The 21,283-nt window shown below is 37.0% G+C and overlaps 1 protein-coding gene and 1 long non-coding RNA gene across 31 annotated transcripts in view; one reads left to right on the top strand and one right to left on the bottom strand.

Moving 5' to 3' along the window:
- Positions 1-21,283, bottom strand: part of LOC113098631 (collagen alpha-1(XXV) chain-like) — a 564,810-nt gene that overhangs the window by 167,594 nt on the left and 375,933 nt on the right. For 25 of the 26 annotated variants that reach the window (XR_003289116.1, XR_003289115.1, XM_026263668.1 and 22 more), the window contains one exon: positions 13,645-13,671. The exons of the other annotated variant lie outside the window; for it this stretch is intronic. Coding sequence is in view for 23 of the 25 variants with exons in the window: in XM_026263668.1 (XP_026119453.1) it covers positions 13,645-13,671 (27 nt within the window). In the remaining 2 variants the exon portion in view is untranslated. The remainder of the gene's footprint in view (positions 1-13,644; positions 13,672-21,283) is intronic. 26 annotated transcript variants of the gene reach the window in all.
- Positions 15,135-17,461, top strand: LOC113098632 (uncharacterized). 5 transcript variants are annotated; one of them, XR_003289119.1, is made up of 6 exons: positions 15,135-15,956; positions 16,198-16,251; positions 16,398-16,518; positions 16,630-16,694; positions 16,929-17,007; positions 17,150-17,461. It is a non-coding gene; the product is annotated as an uncharacterized LOC113098632 (long non-coding RNA). The 5 variants fall into 5 exon arrangements; XR_003289118.1 differs by having other exon boundaries at positions 16,630-17,007; XR_003289121.1 differs by having other exon boundaries at positions 16,401-16,518; positions 16,630-17,461.

Raw genomic sequence — 21,283 nt, 5'->3', positions numbered from 1 at the left:
GGAGAAACTTTACGTTTTGAGAAAATGTTTTAGACAGAAAATGTGTGGGCAGTTTCAGTTTGCCTGACAGAAAAAACTGCTTCAGTTTTACTCAATGGCAGAAGATTATGTGCCTCGCTCTCCAAGGCCAGCAGACAGGGCCCAGATTAGAACTGTTTGTGAAAAGCTGTGTTTGTGTTACAGACAGAAGAAGATAGGGGAGGGAGTGAAACACAGTGAGAGTCTGGGAGTGTTTATGTCAGAGTGCAAGCATGAAATTGAGGTAGAGAGAGTTGTGGTACCCATTGACAAAAGGAAAAGGGAAAATCATTGCATGACAATTATTTGTGCCTCAGATATACATCCAACATTAGCAGAGTTATGGGCAAAACACAAATATGATGTTGGTTTAATTAAAGGATGTGAAACAGTTGTGGTCTCCCCAAAATCTGATTACAGACCATGTCAACGTCAATACCCTCTAAAACTAGAGGCAATTCTTGGTATAAAACCAGTGTTTGAGTCACTATTAAAAGAGGGGATAATGGTGCCATGCGATTCTCCGGTTCACATTCCAATTTTTCCTGTAAAAAAAAAAAAAATTAAAATAAGGGACGAGGGTCAGCCCACAGACTGGCGATTTGTACAGGATTTACAGGCTGTAAGTGCTGCTGTCAGGCAAAAGGCTTCTTCAGTACCAAATCCATATATAATTTTGTCACAAATACCACAAGATGCAACATTCTTCTCAGTGGTAGTGCATTTTTTAGCGTGCAAGTTGACTCTGACAGCAGGTACAGCTCTGTTACAGTATGTGGATGATCTTTGCTTGTGTGCTTGTGATGAGCTTACATGTGTAACTGACACCATGACAAAACTGCAGTTTGTAAAACAACAGATTACATTCCTGGGGCATGTAATTAACACCGAATAGCAAATCACTGTCTGAAAAAGGGGTTAAAGCTACAAGAGAAGTCCTAAAACCAGTAACAAAGAAACAAATGTCAAATTATGCAAATTTTTGAGCTGCCCCTGAGAGCCCTGAGAGGGAAGGGGTTGGATTTATGTGAGAGGATTGAGTGGACAGAGAAAGCGGAAGAGGCATTTCTGAACATGAAAGTTCAGCTGTCTGTTGCGCCAACTCTGGGCTTGCCGGCACCAAATAAACCCTTTATTCAGATGGTTGTATCTATGTATCTATAGTATTGACTTTTGTATTGTTGCAGCATCATGGAGACAAATTGAGACATGTGGCATATTTTTCCAGCAAATTAGACTCAGTTGCAGCAGACCTGCCACACTGACTGAGGGCGGTGGCAGCTGCTGAGCAGGCCATGATGGCTTCTAGAGAATTTGTAGGTTATTCTGATCTGACATTGATGGTGCCTCACGCAGTGTCCATGATTTTGCAGGATAGAAAACATCTCACTTATCAACAGCTCGATGGTTAAGATATCATACTATTCTGCTTGATATGCCTAATATCACTGTTAAACGATGCACAACCTTAAATGCAGCTACTCTCCTTCCAACAGAAGAGGATGGGGAAGAGCATCATTGTTGTTTAACAGCACTTGAACAAGTGTGTACGCCACGTCCAGACCTGCCTGACGTGCCACTTGAAAATGTCCTCTTTGCGGATGGCTCAGCTTTTAAAGATCCACAAACAGGCCTGAATAAGGTTGACATTGTGGCCTCTGGCTCATTACCATCAAATTATTCAGCACAAGCAGCTGAGCTTGTGGCATTAACAGAAGCATGCAAACTAATGACAGACAAATGTGTAATGATTTACACAGATTCACGCTATGCATTCGGGATTACTCATGATTTTGGGGCGCTGTGGAAACACAGAAAGTTTTTGAGGTCAGATGGCCTCATGGCAGATTTGCTAGACATTATTTTGCTGCCAGAAAAGATAGTCATTTGTAAATGCGCAGCGCATACTAATAACAAAGATTCTGTATCTAAAGGAAACGCCAGAGCAGACGCATCGGTGAAGGCTGCAGCATCTCAGCAGACAAAATCGTCAGAGTGTACTTTGTTATCTGAAAATAACCCTGACATTTCTTCATCTTTACAGGGCATGCAGACATTTGCGACAGGACAGGAGAGAGAGAAATGGAAGCAGTGTGCCTATGAAGTGGTGAATGGAGTATGGATGAGCAGAGATGGCAAGCCTTGTTTACCTAAACACTTCTTTCCTCACTATGCTAAGTCGATGCATGGGAAAGACCATGCATCGAAAGGGGGAATGATTATGCAAATTAAAGAATTGTGGTTTACAAAGGGGTTCAAAATTTATGCAAAAAAATATTTGTAGCAGAAATGACTCGAACCAGACAAATTGAAGAGTCGATCAGGACTGTGTTTGAAACACAAGCCGAATTCCTCAGGAAGTCATAAATCAGTTCTAGTGCCACAAGTCCCAAGCAAGATGACCAACCAACTTTTTCCACAGAACAGCTTTCAACATTAACACCAGTAGAACAATTACTGAGAATTTCAAGTCAGACAAAAGATTGTCATATTTGTTGTTCGTATTTGATACGCAACACCGGACATCACGTGTAAACCCATGAGAGTACTACACAAGATCCATTGACTCCCCCCCACCTAGCAGAACCAGACTGAAATTCCTAAGGGGGGGGGTGCCTTTGAACCTCTGGTCTCCACAGAAATCTTGTCTGACAAAGAAACTGTCTTTTGCACATATATATGGACCAAAATGAACTCCAAAATGACTTCTAAATGAATATCAGTCCATCGCTTAACCCCATATTCATTTATATGTAACCCACAAATTTGACTATCATGTTATAATCACTTATTGTGTATGTCTTTTAATAACTATCGGATAGCTTAAAGATACATATCCATGTCTAGTATCTATGTAATCGAATCTGCTTGCTTGAAATAGTCCTGACCATCAGTTATTTGTCAAATGTATCATTATTCTTGTTATAGGAATCATGTCCAAAATTAGACCCTGCAAGAGCAGGAAAATTCGGATCACATGCTTGGTAAGAGAACATATGATTTATGATACCCCCGAGCCAAGACAATATCTGATTGGTCAAGACAACATTTGAGGTGTGGCCAACAGGCCAGTTTAAATACTCAGGACACCATAAAATCTTGCTTTTAGTCTCTAGCTATGCTTCTGCTATTAGTCATGTCTGCTTTTAGTCTTTAGCTATGCTTCTGCTATTAGTCATGTCTGCTTTTAGTTGTTAGCTTTGCTTCTGCAACTAGTCATGCCTGCTTTTAGTTTTAGCTCTGCTTTTGCTATCAGTCATGCCTGCTTTTAGCTTTTAGCTTTAAGCATTGCTTCTTAGCTTTTGCTTTTAGCCATGCTGTTTGTCATCACTGTTCTTTGAGCGCGGTTCCAGCGTGCTTCAGCCTGCACGCCTGCTGCTACTTAGCCACGATGAGAAGAAACACAACCTAGTCTCATCAAACTTTATTTTTTTTTCTTTTCCGTTTGAGAGTTTCATGTTCTGAGTTAAGTTTTGTAAGGCTGTCTGACCTCGACTGCCCGTTCAACTTCAACCAGCGCACACAACTCTGCACCTTCAGCCAACGCCCCACCACGGGCTTCCCAAGACGTCACTTCAACGACTACTGAACTTCCAGCCAATCAGCGACAACTTTACACAGGCAATGTACCTTCAGACATTTGTGCTGGTGTATCTATTATAAATTTAACCTCATTGAGGAACTCAATGCGAGGGTTAATTAAGTGATTGATGGCTGTTCATGTCTATGCAATTTAACGTATTGCTGTAAACTTGGGATTCCATATTTCCATTCTCTTAGACTCATCTTTCCCTAACTTTCGATATTCCTGCAACTTGTGTGAATGTATGAGTGCGTGCGTTTATGTTTTAGATAAGTTTATATGTCTTAGATTTATCTAATAAAACCTTATTCATATTGAAAAGAGAAGTAGCTTGTGTTTTGTGCTTACAAGTTAATGTCTTAAACTGCCGATCTTGTTATTGTGCTAATTGATAGTGATTTCACTATACTTTGGGTATTAATATCCAGCGCAGATTTGATTTGAAACAGCTCGTTCAGTGAATCGCAGGGTGTCTCAGTGATCAGCCGTGAAACAGTGATTCTGTTCAAATTCCCTTTAACATCTTAAATGATTACCTTTGAGCTAAATTGACCTATTTCAGCAGCTAGAGGAGACTGCAACTCAAGTCCACCTCTCCATTGTTAACGGCAGTAAGTGAACTTAAATGTAAACATCTGAGATTGTACAATAAGGTAGAAATTGAGCGTGTTCCTAATTTGTGTAATGCCTTGTTTATAGCGGATTTGATTTCACTGCATGTTCCAGTGCCTCTCAAAAGATATTCACCAGAGTCACCGTTCGCTGAACGGAGCTAAAATGTTAGTGATTCAAAAGGGATATAAATCGGTGAATAAAGAATAGTTTTGAGCATGTTCCTCAATCTATTTATCAAAGCTTCAGTATTCATAGTTTGATTGCCAGTGTGTGTTCCAATGCCACATCAAATTTGATATTTGACTCCCCTAAGTTGACGTTAAAGATTAGAGAACGTTTGTATCCGTTCAGAGTGAATGCAATCTCGCGTAACACTGCATGTGTCCGAGAGTTGTTTGAATGGGAGTGTTTTAAAAGCTTGATCAAGTAAATTTTAACTGTGTACCAACAGTGAAGGAAACCTTTTGTGTTTGTGTCCAGAGAAACTGTCCACGGAGACTCAGATCTGCAGAGGTCGCTATCACTGTGTTCCCTAAACTACAGCACGAAGCTGCTATTTGAATTGAAAAAATCAATTTTATACACCATCGTTTCCGTTTATATAACGTGTGAATATATCCTCTATTGTATTCTACAACAAAAACAATCAGAGCGCCTCGCTATCACTAGTTTTATTTTGATCTCCCGGGTCCGTTATTAGTTTATAGCCCGTTAGCATCTGCAAGCGTGGTTGCTGCTAACTGCGCTTATTGCTAATACTCTATTCACACACATTACCACTGCTGTACTCACTGTTACGTGCTTTAATGGCGGATGAATGTCTACCTTTGATTGCAGGTGGGGACATGCCCGAGCTGCATTCTGTGCAGCTCGAGCTCGAGGCTGTGGGGAAGCAGATTCGTGACCTGGAGGTGAGGCAGGCCCAGCTGAGAGAGCGGAGAGCCGTGCTGGAATCATCCCAGGCTGACGCTCACAAGTCCAGGGTAAGTATACAGCGTGCTGTTAACAGTCCCACCACATCTACTCTGTGTGTTTCTCTGCACAGGACCGGTGCACCCAGGATGCAATCTTCCCGGATGTCCTTCACTCCGACGCCGGGACACCACGGACCCTGGGTGCATCCACATCGGAGGACGCGCGCCGGGCCCCGGGCGATGACTTCTCCCCCTCCTGCCTTCGAGATCTCCATCCGGAACCGCTTCACTTCCCTCCGCGAGACAGGACGCGACGCTGTGATCATCGGAGACTCCATCGTCCGAGCTACGTTAGCTGAAGGTAAAGTGCACACTCATTGTTTGCCTGGTGCTTGTGTTCTCAATGTTTCTGCGCAGATACCCGCGATCCTGAAGGCCTGATCGAGACTGTTCACAGCACGACACCCGCGGCGACGATCAAATGCCCACGTATCGACAAGGACACGAAAGGTTAAGTAGACTTTTTGCTTTAAATGAATGGTTGTTGTCATGGTGTAAAGAACAGAAACTGCTATTTGTTGATAACTGGAATCTTTTCTGGGAGCGTCCTAGGCTGTTTCGCGCTGATGGATTGCACCCCAGCAAAATCGGAGAGGAGCTGCTTTCTGACAACATCTCCAGGACACTTCGCTCCATGTGAGTAGTAAGACAATTCTCAAATAACCATTATGATGAGTTTTGTTCCACCCACTTAAATGATAAAAGTACTTGCGCTGTAAAAACTATTAAGACTGTATCTGTTCCCCCGAATAGTGAGGTCAAAATATAAATATAACGTAGGATCTAGAAAAAATCTTATCAAAATTAAACCAGAAACAAGTAAAGTAAATGAACAAAAACAATTTTTAAAGTTTGGGCTCATAAATATTAGATCACGCACACCTAAAGCAGTTATTGTAAATGAAATTATAATAGTTTTGATGTACTCTGCTTGACTGAAACCTGGCTAAAACCAAATGATTATTTTGGTCTAAATGAGTCTACTCCACCAAACTACTGTTATAAGCATGAGCCCCGTCAGACTGGTCGTGGCGGAGGTGTTGCAACAATATATAGTTATATTCTCAATCTTACCCAGAAAACAGGATACAGGTTTAACTCTTTTGAAATACTTCTGCTAAATATTACACTGTCAGACATGCAAAAGAAATCTTATGTATCTCTTGCTCTGGCTACTGTGTATAGACCACCAGGGCCGTATACAGAATTTCTAAAAGAATTTGCAGATTTCCTCTCAGACCTTCTAGTTACAGTTGATAAGGCGCTAATCATGGGATATTTTAATATTCCCGTTGATAATACAAATGATACATTAGGACTTGCGTTTACTGAGCTTTTGGGGCAGACCTGACCTGTTTAAAAGAGATGGTCTTCATCCCTCCTGGGGTGGCGCCACTCTTCTCTCTAGAAATATGGCAAATAGTCTTAGTGTTTATACTTGACTAACTGGGGCCCAGGTCAGGAGCAGACAGACTGGCTAAACCGACCGTCTGCTAGCTGCCTCCCATCACAGAGGTCAGTTAATTCTCAGCACATAGAGACTCTTTCACCTAGATATCACACTATAGAGACTGTGTCTGTTCCCAGAACTAGAAAATACAAAAAACGTCCTAACCAAGTTAAGGCTAACAATTTAATTGAGGTTCAACAAATAAAAAAAAAAAATGCAATATGGATAAACAAATGATAAAGCTTGGCTTATTGAATATCAGATCCATTTACGAAAACACTTTTTGTAAATAATATGATTACTGATCATAATATAGATGTGCTCTGTTTGACAGAAACTTGGCTAAAACCTGATGATTACATTATTTTAAATGAGTCCACCCCCCAAGATTACTGTTATTAACATGAGCCGCGTCTAAAAGGCAAAGGGGGAGGAGTTGCTTCAATTTATAACAAGGTTTTCAGGATTTCTCAGAGGGCAGGCTTCAAGTATAACTCGTTTGAAGTAATGGTGCTTCATATAACATTATCCAGAGAAACCAATGTTAAAGGGGGGGTGAAATGCTATTTCATGCATACTGAGTTTTTTACACTGTTAAAGAGTTGGATTCCCATGCTAAACATGGACAAAGTTTCAAAAATTAAGTTGTACGTTTGAAGGAGTATTTCTGTTCCAAAAATACCACTTCCGGTTTGTCACAAATTTCGGAAAGTTTTTTTCGAGTATGGCTCTGTGTGACGTTAGATGGAGCGGAATTTCCTTATATGGGTCCTGAGGGCACATCTGCTGGAAGAGCGCGCGCTCCCGTATAGCACAGCACTGCCCTTACGAAAATTAACCATGGTTTTACTACAAATAAAACCAAAAAACCATGGTTACTGTAGTTAAACCATGGTAACCACAAATTAACCATGGTTTTGCTATATTAACCATAGTTTAACCATGGTATTTGTAGTAAATCTGTGGTTTTACAAATGGCAGTCAATACGCCAAAAAACCATGGATTACTACAGTTTTACTATAATAAAACCATGGTTATTTTTCTTAAGGGTGAGAGCACAACAGACTTCACTGATCAGAGCGAGAGCGTCGCGAAATGTCACAAAAAGGAGTGTGTTTTTGGTTGCCAGGGCAAGACAACCCTGCACAGATTACCAAAAGAGAAACAGCATTAAGGGACCAGTGGATGGAGTTTATTTTTACAGAGCATCAATGGAGTTGTGCAAGTGTTTTTGTTTGTTCCCCTGCATTTCGAAGATGCTTGTTTTACAAACAAGGTCCAGTTTGATGCCGGATTTGCCGGATTTGCACATCGTTTATTTCTTAAGGATAATGCAGTCCCAAAAAGGGTCACGATCGTGTGTTGGAACCGCATGCGGTGAGTAAAACTGCTTCAAATATCTCTGTGTTATTAACTTAGCTATCGGCGTGTAAGCACATCAAGTAAACAACATGCGATGTTGTCATCAAACTGCACGAGTAAAACTGCTTCAAATATCTCTGCTTAAAAAAAATAAAAAAAGATGACAAAGTGGAACTTAGTCATTTTCCAAAACGGCTAAGCAAATATATACAGTTTCAGTACATACCACATATGGACTGATTGCTGATGCTGCTCTTGTTCAATTTCAGCCTCTGGATCTGATTCTGGATCATAAATATACGCTGAATCTGACTGTTAGCCATGGTTTGTTATGGTTGGTTTTTTCCTCACGGTGTCACAGCTTCCAGACGCGCTCAACACAAAAGCCTACTGGCGCTCGTGATTCTTTAGCTCCGCCCACACGTCATGCCTCCAGCCACTCGTGTTTTTCCGGGAAAAATCGGTACAGACTATCTTTCTCTTATGAATATAATAAAACTAAAGACTTTTTGGAGTTATGAAGGATGCAGTACTACTCTATAGGTACTCAAGATTAACAGGATATTGAGTGAAAACGAGCATTTCACCCCCCCCCCCCCCCTTTAATGATAAATCCCCCGTTATGTTTGTACTGGCTACTGTATACAGGCCACCAGGGCACCATACAGACTTTATTAAAGAGTTTGGTGATTTTACATCCGAGTTAGTTCTGGCTGCAGATAAAGTTTTAATAGTTGGTGATTTTAATATCCATGTCGATAATGAAAAAGATGCATTGGGATCAGCATTTATAGACATTCTGAACTTTATTGGAGTTAGACAACATGTTTCAGGACCTACTCATTGTCGAAATCATACTCTAGATTTAATACTGTCACATGGAATTGATGTTGATAGTGTTGAAATTATTCAGCCAAGTGATGATGTCTCAGATCATTATTTAGTTCTGTGCAAACTTCATATAGCCAAAATTGTAAATTACACTTCTTGTTACAAGTATCAAAGAACCATCACTTCTACCACAAAAGACTGCTTTTTAAGTTATCTTCCTGATGTATCCAAATTCCTTAGCATATCCAAAACCTCAGAACAACTTGATGATGTGACAGAAACTATGGACTCTCTCTTTTCTAGCACTTTAAATACAGTTGCTCCTTTACGCTTAAGGAAGGTTAAGGAAAACAGTTTGACACCATGGTATAATGAGCATACTCGCACCCTAAAGAGAGCAGCCCGAAAAATGGAGCGCAGCTGGAGGAAAACAGTACTATAGGTATATCGTATTGCTTGGCGGGAAAGTAGCATATCCTACAGAAAAGCATTAAAAACTGCTAGATCTGATTACTTTTCTTCTCTTTTAGAAGAAAACAAACATAACCCCAGGTATTTATTCAATACAGTGGCTAAATTAACGAAAAATAAAGCCTCAACAAGTGTTGACATTTCCCAACACCACAACAGTAATGACTTTATGAACTACTTTACTTCTAAAATCGATACTATTAGAGATAAAATTGTAACCATTCAGCCGTCAGCTACGGTATCACATCAGACAGTGCACTATAGACCCCCTGAGGAACAGTTCCACTCATTCTCTACTATAGGAGAGGAAGAATTGTATAAACTTGTTAAATCATCTAAACCAACAACATGTATGTTAGACCCTATACCATCTAAGCTCCTAAAAGAGGTGCTTCCAGAAGTCATAGGTCCTCTTTTGACTATTATTAATTCCTCATTGTCATTAGGATATGTCCCCAAAACCTTCAAACTGGCTGTTATTAAGCCTCTCATCAAAAAAACACAACTTGACCCCAAAGAACTTGTTAATTATAGACCAATCTCGAATCTCCCTTTTCTGTCCAAGATACTAGAAAAGGTGGTATCCTCACAATTATATTCCTTCTTAGAGAAAAATGGTATATGTGAGGATTTCCAGTCAGGATTTAGATAAAAAACTGGATGACGAGTAATTTCTTACTGCTAAATTCTGAAAGAAAAACAGATGTGTTAATTATAGGACCTAAAAACTCTGCATGTAATAACCTAGAACACTGTCTAAGACTTGATGGTTGCTCTGTCAATTCTTCATCATCAGTTAGGAACCTAGGTGTGCTATTTGATTGCAATCTTTCCTTAGAAAGCCACGTTTCTAGCATTTGTAAAACTGCATTTTTCCATCTCAAAAATACATCTAAATTACGGCCTATGCTCTCAATGTCAAATGCAGAAATGTTAATCCATGCATTTATGACCTTAAGGTTAGATTATTGTAATGCTTTATTGGGTGGTTGTTCTGCACGCTTACTAAACAAACTACAGCTAGTCCAAAATACAGCAGCAAGAGTTCTTACTAGAACCAGGAAGTATGACCATATTAGCCTCATCCTGTCAACACTGCACTGGCTCCCTATCAAAAATTCTATAGATTTTAAAATATTGCTTATTACTTATAAAGCCCTGCATGGTTTTGCACCTCAGTATTTGAATGAGCTCCTTTTACATTATAATCCTCTACGTCCGCTACGTTCTCAAAACTCAGGCAATTTGATAATACCTAGAATATCAAAATCAACCCTGGGCGGCAGATCCTTTTCCTATTTGTCGCCTAAACTCTGGAATAACCTACCTAACATTGTTTGGGAGGCAGACACACTCTTGCAGTTTAAATCTAGATTAAAGACCCATCTCTTTAACCTGGCTTACACATAACAGAGTAATATGCTTTTAATATCCAAATCCGTTAAAGGATTTTTAGGCTGCATTAATTAGGTAAACCGGAACTGGAAACACTTCCCATAACACCCTATGTACTCGCTACATCATTAGAAGAATGGCATCTACACTAATATTTGTCTGTTTCTCTCTTATTCCGAGGTCACCGTAACCACCATATCCAGTCTGTATCCAGATCAGAGGGTCACTGCAGTTGCCCGGATCAAGTACTTTTCCAGACCAGATGGTGGATCAGCACCTAGAAAGGACCTCTTCAGCCCTGAAAGACAGCGGAGACCAGGACAACTAGAGCCCCAGATACAGATCCCCTGTAAAGACCTTGTCTCAGAGGACCACCAGGACAAGACCACAGGAAACAGATGATTCTTCTGCACAATCTGACTTTGCTGCAGCCTGGATTTTAACTACTTGTTCCGTCTGGTCAGAGGAGAACTGGCCCCCCAACTGAGCCTGGTTTCTCCCAAGGTTTTTTTCTCCATTCTGTCACAGATGGATTTTCGGTTCCTTGCCGCTGTCGCCTCTGGCTTGCTTAGTTGGGGTCACTTCATCTACAGGGATATCATTGACTTGATTGCAAATAAATGCACAGACACTATTTAACTGAACAAAGATGACATCACTGAATTCAATGATGAACTGCCTTTAACTATCATTTTGCATTATTGACACACTGTTTCCTAATGAATGTTGTTCAGTTGCTTTGACGCAATGTATTTGGTTTACAGCGCTATATAAATAAAAGTGACTTGACTTGACTTGAACTTGACATACGATTTCCTTTGCCACTGATCTATAGCTCGTGTAAACCCTCTATGCATAAAAGTCCAGTCATGATGTTTTCATTCCAGATGTTTAATGAAACAGTCAGATGGAGTAGAAAAGGAAGAACCTGACCATATCTGATGGTCATAGATCTTGTACCTGTACAAAACCACATTTTCCCCAGTCTACTGTACTGTATGTTCTGTGTATAACATTGAATCAATGACAGTAATATGGTGAAATATTACAATTTAAAATTAACTTTTTAAAATATATTTTAAAATGTTATTGTCACAGAGTCTGCATTTAGACTTTATGTTGTGCACCATTTTCCTGGTTTAATGTTTTTATTTATCTGTGTATGCCTCTATTTAAGTTCATGCCTTTTCAGTTTGTGTATTGCAGACTCGTCTAGATACCTAGCTTTGTATGTAGAGATGTTCCGATACCCTTTTCTCTTCTCTTCTCAATACCGATTCCAATACCGTATCGTCCGATACCGAGTACTGATCCGATACCTGTGTGTGTATCTGTATATACAGCTGTATATACTACTAGCCCTGAGTAAATTGAATTATTTTATGGTGTGACTTATCCCTTAAAAAAACATGAACAAATACATGGTGAACTATTGTATTTATTACAGTATTTTTATTATCTTACATGAATTTGACAGTAATATTATTTATTTCCTTAAGCGAAAAAGAACTTCAAATGCAGCCAAAAATCTAACACCGGAAACTAAAAAGGTATTTTAGTTTTACAATATAACTATAAAAAACTGCATCAAATAAGTCTAGGAATATAAAAAATGATATATTAATGAGATAATCTCTTTACAACAAAACAAGTAAAAAACAAGCAACCGTCTAGGCATAGACGTATTATTATTACTACACAGAGACAGCTAAATCTACTTTAGGCTACAACAGTAGCTCAATACATTGTCAATTTACTCACGTTGAACCGACCATTTATTTTGATGGGTTGCCATGAAGATCTTTCAGTGTCTGTGTTTATGATATGAGTTTTCTCAAATGAAACGGTAAATTCTCATGAAATGACGGTTTATGCGTTCGTGTCCGCATATAATGACACACGGCAGCGACTACAAAACAGCGAGCTCCCTGCGCCCATCACCGACAGAGATGTAGAATTTGCAGGAGGGATATTTAAATAGTATTTTGCAGTTTAATATTCACAGACACTAGTATATATTCGGCTAAAGTCTGGATCCTTGCGCTTAGACCAACACGGAAGCGACTGAACGCAGCTGCGGGTACCGAATATACTTGGGAGTTGGTAACTTACTACCGGTACTACAGAGACATTGGTATCATCACATTTTTTAATTTTCAGCACCGACTTGGTAGTGAAGTGCCAATACTTGTGGCATCCCTAGTCGCCGTTTAACTGTCTGGTTGGCCCAGTCTGAAATACTGCCAAACAGCGGACATACTGCTAACGCGTCATTTCTTCTTCGCTGCTCTAAACAGGGGTTGCTTATGGCAACACAGCACAACTTCCTGTGTTTGAAATGCATTCTGAGCAGTGAAGAAGAACCGTGCAGTGCTTAGGCAAAGCTAGTGTTCATAACTAGGTCTTGTTTAAGAAAATGGTATTGGATCAATATATGGGTTCATGTACTTGCCGATGCCAGAATTTGTTGTAGTATTGGTGATATTTCCGATACTAGTATTGGAATCGGAACAACTCTATCTGTATCCCCTTATTCATGTCTGCATGAGAATTATTCTATTTAATTCATTAGATCCTTATATAATTGACTATGTGCATATGATTTATGCTTAAATTTGTTTTATATATTAATGTGATGGCAAAGTTTTTTTTTTTTTTATTTAATGCTGCCAAATATATTTAACATTTGCAACATGTTTATGGAAATTGTGAAACTTTTTTTCAAGATATTTTGCTGAACAAAGTTCAAAAGAACAGCATTTATTTGAAGTTGAATGTTTTGTAAAAATCCACAAGTCTTTACTGTCACTTACGATCAATTTAATGAATCATTGATGAAAATAAAAGTATTAATTTTTTCAAATAGATAAATAAAAATATTGTTCTATCTTAAACAGGTTTACATGATTTGTTAAAAATGTTGATTACTTCATTTGTACAGTACCTTATGTCCTGGAGGGCCCTCAGGTCCCTGAAACGAGAAAATGATAAAAAGGAGTTAAAATGTACCAAAATGAACCAACTAAACCAGAGCAATTCTGGATATGAAGGAACAGTCTTCTACACTGTGATGTTCTTTAACTTTTTCTGCTAAATAACTAGTGTGATTATTTAATGAGACGTGAATGATATTGATACTCAAAATCTGTTTTATTAATAACCTTCCCCAGAATGTCATTTTTCAATATATTAAACTGAGCACAAGAAAATAACAAGCATTTGGAGTGTGTCCTTAAATCTAAGTACAAAAAGAAAAGCCATTTCTTTGTCTGATTGGTTTAACCATAGTCCCCAACAAATTGTTGATGTATGTTTCTTGGCAGGCAGAGAAATAAGTCTTATGCAAATTTCAGCACAAATTAACCACCTGATTAGCACAACAAATCATTGCTATAACAGATATATAAAATTATTATGCAAAATAAGCATCACATCAGGTTGTAAAAACAAGAATAAAAGAGGTTTAACAAAAGCACATTACATGTCTTGAGAGGTGAAAGGGCACCATGCAGGGCTCTGAACTGGTTCAAGGAACGAAAACGAAAACCGGAAACGAACAAAGTTTTGACAGGAACAGAACCAGAAACTAAATCAAATTTTATAGTTCCGAACAGAATCGAAAAATTGAAATGGCCATTAACCGGTTAATAACGTTATTTTATCGTTCCATTAAATATTTAAAATTTGCTGTCAACCAATCACGAATTCCAGCAGTACAGCATATGCAAATGTGCTGAAGCCAATGAGTGAAATGTCCGCTCAGCTGTGAACTCATCATAGATACAGTCAGTCGGCATCTCGTCATAGCTGGGGGCATGGCGAGGGCGGAGTCGGCGTGGGCGTGGGGGAAAACACTGTGAGCATCGTGTGTATCTGAATGGCAAAATGCACATATTGAGCCCTCATTCCCAGAGACACGTACACTGTAAAAACTAAAGGTGCCTCAGGTATCCTTTGGTGTACTCCAGGAACCTTAAAATGTATTTTAAGTGCCTCAAAGCTCTTTTTCTCATAATAGGGTTCCTGAAAGAACCATTATAGTCTTTGCAGTTCGTGCAGGAACTCATGGGACTGTGTTGATGGGATCCTTGAAGCACTTTGTTCCCAGTTCTGAGGTTCTGGAGTCACCCTTTCATTACACTGAGACCTCAAAGTGCTCTGGAGGTTCCTGGAGGAACTCACATTTTAAAAAAGGGTTACTGCAAGCTCTGTTAACATTAAAGTGGTTCCTGGAAGATCTCACTTGGAAAAGCCAGCATCTGGAAGAACCCAGAGAAGTGACAAAAATTAAATGTGACCTATTATTATTATTATTTACTTTTTAGGAATGTGATGGAACAATTAGTTTTGTGGCACTTGCATGTGAAAAAAAAAAAAAAAAAAAAAAAAAAAAAAAAAACCTAAATGGTTGAACATATCTTCACACTTGTTCTGTCAAAACATAAATAAATTAAATAACAAAAGGACATACAAAATCTTCTAAACAGACAGAATATCCAACTAAAATGTTACAATTATTTCTGAAAACACTTCTAAGCAATAGGGAATATTAATAAATAATATGAAATAATAGGAATAAATAATTTTTGTTTGCTTGTATATATTTTTGTTTGCTTGTATATATACAAGCAAACAGGCATCCAGTGGCTACACCATGTTTCTTATTATTATTTATTAATTTCCTCCAGACTTAAACTTAAATACTGCAATAACTAAAAATAGTTTTATTGAAATAGGCTTAATGTTAAATCATTTGAAGGAGGATAGTTTACCTTGAAACTTTAAAGCAAACATTAAAAATATTATTTAACTAAATATGACTAAACGCATTAATTTTATAAAATAAAAAAACTCTAATTATAACAATCGGTACAATAGTAATATTTAGATTTTTTTTCTAGTGAAATAAGTTAAAATTATTCAGAAATAACTGTTCAGCCGTTGTCAAGAAGAAAATGCATGAGGCTTGGCGTCCTCGCGCTCCTGCTGTTTGCTCGCATGCGCGTAGAAGAGTGATTTCAAATACAAAGAAGTAACGGCTCCTTTCCTCAAAGAAAGAAACAACTGCGCAAGGTGAGTAAAGGCTCCGAAATAAATACACAGGTTTATTATGTGTATACTAATTCCTACGCTGACACATTAAATTGTTTGTTTGTTTTTTTATTTGATTTTTTTGTTTTAACCATTAATTTAATAGCTGCGATGATTAAGAGTCTAACGCACTTTGTGGGACGAAATGGAGACTACAAACACAAGGTCACAAAAAATAATTATTAGTTAGGTTTAACTTACACATGATGTTTACGTTTATTCATTGTAACTCTTTTCTTCCACCTTTCTAAATTATTGTTGTCGTTTAACGTACGTTTGTTAAATAGTTACACATCCATGTTAACTTAACGTTACATGTAAAGTTAGGCTATTAGCCTATTTTTAGAGTCATTTGCACATAATGTAACGTTACATAAAACTGGTTTTGATAATTTTCTCTCCTCAGAAAATCCAGTATGACTTCTCTAAAAATCTCAAAGGATTCACAGGGCAGCACTATGTAAGTATTTAATTATTTATTTGACATTGAAATAACTGAAATGGTTTCAGCTTGGCCTAATCCAAAATTATATATGACTGTGTACACTGTTACACTGAACTGAATTAAACAATAAAAAAAACTACCCATATGTTCTTTATATTCAGCAGTTAATAAAGAAATGTGGCTCTGTAGTGGACACCTGTGAGGCAGTGGACAGACAGCTGCTGAAGTCTGATGCTGGCTGACAATAAACAGACCTCTCTGGATGTACCTCATCTTTTGTAGGTGTGTAAATAAGTTTTGCAGAGACACACCAGAAACCCTTCTAAAACATTCAGATATTTATAGTTTATGAACAGTTCTTTTTTTTCTTTTCTTTTTTTTTATTGTTTTCAGAGTAATTCTAACATTGCCCTTCCTGTAACATGATGATCCTGCTGTCCTGGACTGTATGTGATGAGGTAAGTATGAGTTTGTCCATGTGTGTATACATATGTAGTGTACACACACAACTTAAACACACATTGTGCACTTAATTAGCCCACAACCATTAATCAATGCACTAATATGACAAAAATAATTCCTGTGGTGTTCCTCATTTTTAAGATAATTAAAAAAATACCTGTGCTAAATGAATAAATGTAAATATTTTGTTATTTAATTTTAAGTAAATCACTCTTTTTTTCAATGAACAGCCTACACATAATCTCAGAACAGCTGTGGTAATAGCAGGAGACCCATTTGGTGAGAGCAGCACTGCAGTCTTTCCTGATGGTGAGGAGCTTCTTGCTGATGAACCTGCCGACATGAGTTCACCTTACTATGAGTGCCTATGTTCTTTTCAAGATTATACAGAAAAGCAATTAAAAGTACACTAAAGCACACTGTTTTTCTGCTGTATCTGTTGGCCATTCAGGAGGATATCATGGACCATTTGCATAAGACTGATGATGCGTTTCAGCGGCCATCAGCATCGTAAATCCTCACCATTGTTTTATATTTTGATTTTTTTTTTTAATTATGTGCATTAATAACACTATACTTTGTATTATCTCACATTTGTATCAAATTACAAAAAAAAAATAGCTAATGCAAGGGTGTTTCAAATCCAGTGTCTTTGGGAGGAATGATAAATTTGACATTGTTCTCTCTTCTGACTGCTGTTATCAGTCTCTGTCAGATTTTTTCCTTTGATTGAAAGTTGTGAAAATGCTATCTTTAGAGTTTATGTTTTGTTATTTGAGTAAATGAGAATGCAAAAATATATTTGTGATACTCTCCCATTCACTGCTCTCGAAGTTATTCTTCCAATCAGTTACCACTATTTAGAACAGGAAAGAAAATGTTACTATGAATTGCATTGTGTCTAAAATTGAATTGAATTTATTAATTTAAATTGTATCATTGTTTTAGGTACATGAAATGTTTTTTAAAGTTCTAAGATAATTGAGTCCCATTTATTTGATAATAATTTTACCAAGGTGTATTTTTTTTTTTGTTGTTGTTGTTATTCGTTTATAGCTATATTACTGATGTGTCCATGAATGGGATTGTGATGTGCAATATTGACTATTTAAGGTGATTATGGATATTGTTGTTGCTTATCAATAAACTATGTTTTATATGCATTTGTTTTATTTTTTCAGTTTATTTTTTTTAATCATTAAAAATGTCAATAGCAGGAAAAAATAAATAAACCAGTGTGGGGGGGGGGGGGGGGATTAGGGAAATGGTGCCTTGAAGCACCCCAGGTGGTTCCTGGCCATCCTAATAAAAGGGTTCCTCCAGGAACCATTGAAAGTTCCTCAGAGAACCACCCCCATTTAGAGCGGTGCCTAGAAACTCTTCAGAGGGTTCCGCCGGCGTGGCGAAGTGAAGAACCCCAAAAGGTGCCTCCAGGAACCTTTAGTTTTTACAGTGTAGAACAATTGTAGTCTCTTTTAACTTTAATATTCATATACACTAGTCCATATCGATATTTAATTCATTTTACAGCCCTAATATAGATGTATTTATTCAAAAATAGCCAAATCCCGTGACGTTCTGCTTTATACAGCAAGTTCTATTTTTGACTGGATTCTGCGATTCAATCGTTTCGCAAACACAGACGGGGTGAATTTATGAATGAAAGTGTAAAAGTTCTGACACAAAACTAAGTTGTTACGTGTCCACATGCTTTTTTAAGTGGGTTTATGTTCGACACTAGGCTAACGTTACATAGTTTTGCTTAAGGTAGAATGATAAGGCTAATTATACATGCATTCCACTTTCTGAAACAACCTTACACAGTTTTGATAGCGTTAATAATGAACACGATGTTAATATAGCCTGCCTGTGATGAGAAGCCAGCTTTGAGAAGCTCTGCTCGCCGATGGCATTGGAAATCATAATGCAAAGATAGTTGCGCAATCCAATTTCGACATTTCGAAACGTCTGAGAAAGATATAACTATGACAAAAGCTTGTACAAGCTCTGCTGATTCGTTCAGTCACCGGTTTCTGAGTGCATGAATGCAACAAACTGTATCAGCTAATTTTGAACGATTAATAATCAGTTAAACGGTTTAAAAAGTCATTTATTTATTTTCAGTAAATATTTATTTCAGTTGTCATTTTCATCAAAATATTTAAAAAGGTTTGCTGCATACGCTACGCGTATATATATATATATATATATATATATATATATATATATATATAGATAGATAGATAGATAGATAGATATGTGTGTGTGTGTGTGTGTGTGTGTGTGTGTGTGTGTCTATTTCTGAATCTTTTTTTCGCTCTAAAAAATGTGTAGGCTATATATATATATATATATATATATATATATATATATATATATATATATATATATATATACTTTTTTTTAGAGAGAAAAAAAATATTTCAGTCAGAAATAGACAATGCAGACAAATAAATGTTTACAAACATTACAAACTATAATGAACACTGTTAACATAGGATATTTTTTTTATAATCATTTGGCATTAAAATACATCACGAATACTGAAACATTTGATTTTGTGTTGAATGAGACTCAACATTGGTTTGAGTTTCGTTTTGGCATAAATTAATTAGTTTTTGTTTGTCGTTAATATGCTATAACTTCTTATATTTTTAATTCATGTTCTTTTCTAAATACTGTTAATTGAAATTATTTGTTATGGAGTGGGGGGGAAATAGCGTAGCGGAGCTTCACAAATTTTCATTTGCTGTATTAACCTCAGAAATTTCCGTATTATTATAAGAGTCCGTATTTCAGACGCAAATACAGCGTTTCTTATTATACATTAACTATTATTCTATAATGCAATGTGACATTACTGACTAGGGATGTTAATATCGTTATTTTTCCTAACCAACAACCGTTTACCTACAAGATTAGCCTATTTTAAATAATAATAACTGAAAGTGCAAACGCTAAATAATAAATAACATTTTAGCATCCAGATATGTTGGGAACATGGAAACATTTGGATTCCTGCCAAATGAGAGAGGTAGACATCAGCTTCACCTTTAATTTGTTTTTGGATTGACGTTTTTATAGCCTATAACTTTAGAGGATGTGCTTTGGAGATAAACTAATAACTGTTTTTATAATGTTTTAAACATTTTACTTTAGACTAGTTGGCATTTTAGCCTTTATTATTTCGGAAGTAATAGGGCTAATAAAATGCGATGTGAGCCTGTGACTTAAGTTTTTTTTTTTTTTTTTCACTCTCAAAACGCAATCTTATACAAGTGTCTTATTATTATTTTTATTTTATTTTTACAATGCAGCAAACATTTTTAAATATCTTAAAAATAGTTTGATGTCTTTAAAGTGTTTGAATGATTTTTTTTTTTTTTTAAGTATCTTACATTTGGCCAAAATCTAGAAAAGATGATGCTGTATTGGCTGTAGCTTTAGATCTATATTTTTTTTTTCTTTTTGAGTAAAGAAAACACTATACTTTATTATTATTATTAGGCAAAGTATAGGCAAGTAATATATATATTTAAAAAATAACGTTATTAACCAGTTTTTCTTCCACCCGAACCGGTTTCGGAACAGTAATAATATCAGAGGAACGCAGAACAGAAACGTTAAAATATTGATTCTGCTCGGAGTGAACCGATTTAATTTTTTTTTCATTTTCAAGTCCTGGCACCATGCCTCCTCACTATCCTAGCACAAACATTATGCCAAAACACATGCTCATCTGGCTTGGCTGGAAGGGCATTTGGCTCGCCACAGCAGTGCTCACTGCACCAGATCCAAATACTCCTCTGATTATCCCCCTTTCTAGCAGCACTGTACCTGCAACATGGTGTCATGTTTTTATTGTTCTTTTGGTAGATGTCAGAACCACACAATTCTGTAGGCAAAAAATATGTTTATCCATTAATGGCTGTTAAAAATGAGTGCATATTTTTTGACAAATGTACATTATTTTTTGTACTATTTTTAACTATGAATGTAAAATAGTGACAAATGTATATATATATATATATATATATATATATATATATATTATATATACACAGTTGGGTTCGAAAGTTTGGGCACCCCTTGCAGAATCTGTGAAAATATAAGTAATTTTCAAAAAATAAGAGAGATCATACTAAATGCATGTTATTTTTTATTTAGTACTGTCCTGAGTAAGATATTGTACATAAAATATTTTAACATTTATTCCACAAGACAAAAAAAATGATGAAATTATTAAAATAACCCCACTCAAAAGTTTGGGAACCCTTGGTTCTTAGTACTGTGTTCTGTTACCTGATGATCCACGACTGTCTTTCTGTTTTGTGATGGTTGTGCATGAGTCCCTTGTTTGTTCTGAACAGTTAAACTGAGCAGCGTTCTTCAGAAAAATCTTTAAGGTCCTGGAGATTCTTCAGTTTTCCAGCATCTTTGCATATTTGAACCCTTTCCAGCAGTGACTTTATGATTTTGAAATACATCTTATCACACTGAGGACATTTGAGGGACTCAAACACAACTATTTAAAAAGATTCAAACATTCACTGACGCTCCAAAAGGAAACAAGATGCATTAAGAG

The sequence above is a fragment of the Carassius auratus genome, unplaced genomic scaffold, assembly GCF_003368295.1.
Source record: "Carassius auratus strain Wakin unplaced genomic scaffold, ASM336829v1 scaf_tig00216597, whole genome shotgun sequence".
Lineage (NCBI taxonomy): Eukaryota > Metazoa > Chordata > Actinopteri > Cypriniformes > Cyprinidae > Carassius > Carassius auratus.
The sequence above is the reverse complement of the archived record's forward strand: the minus strand, read 5'-3'. Positions and strand labels throughout refer to the sequence as shown.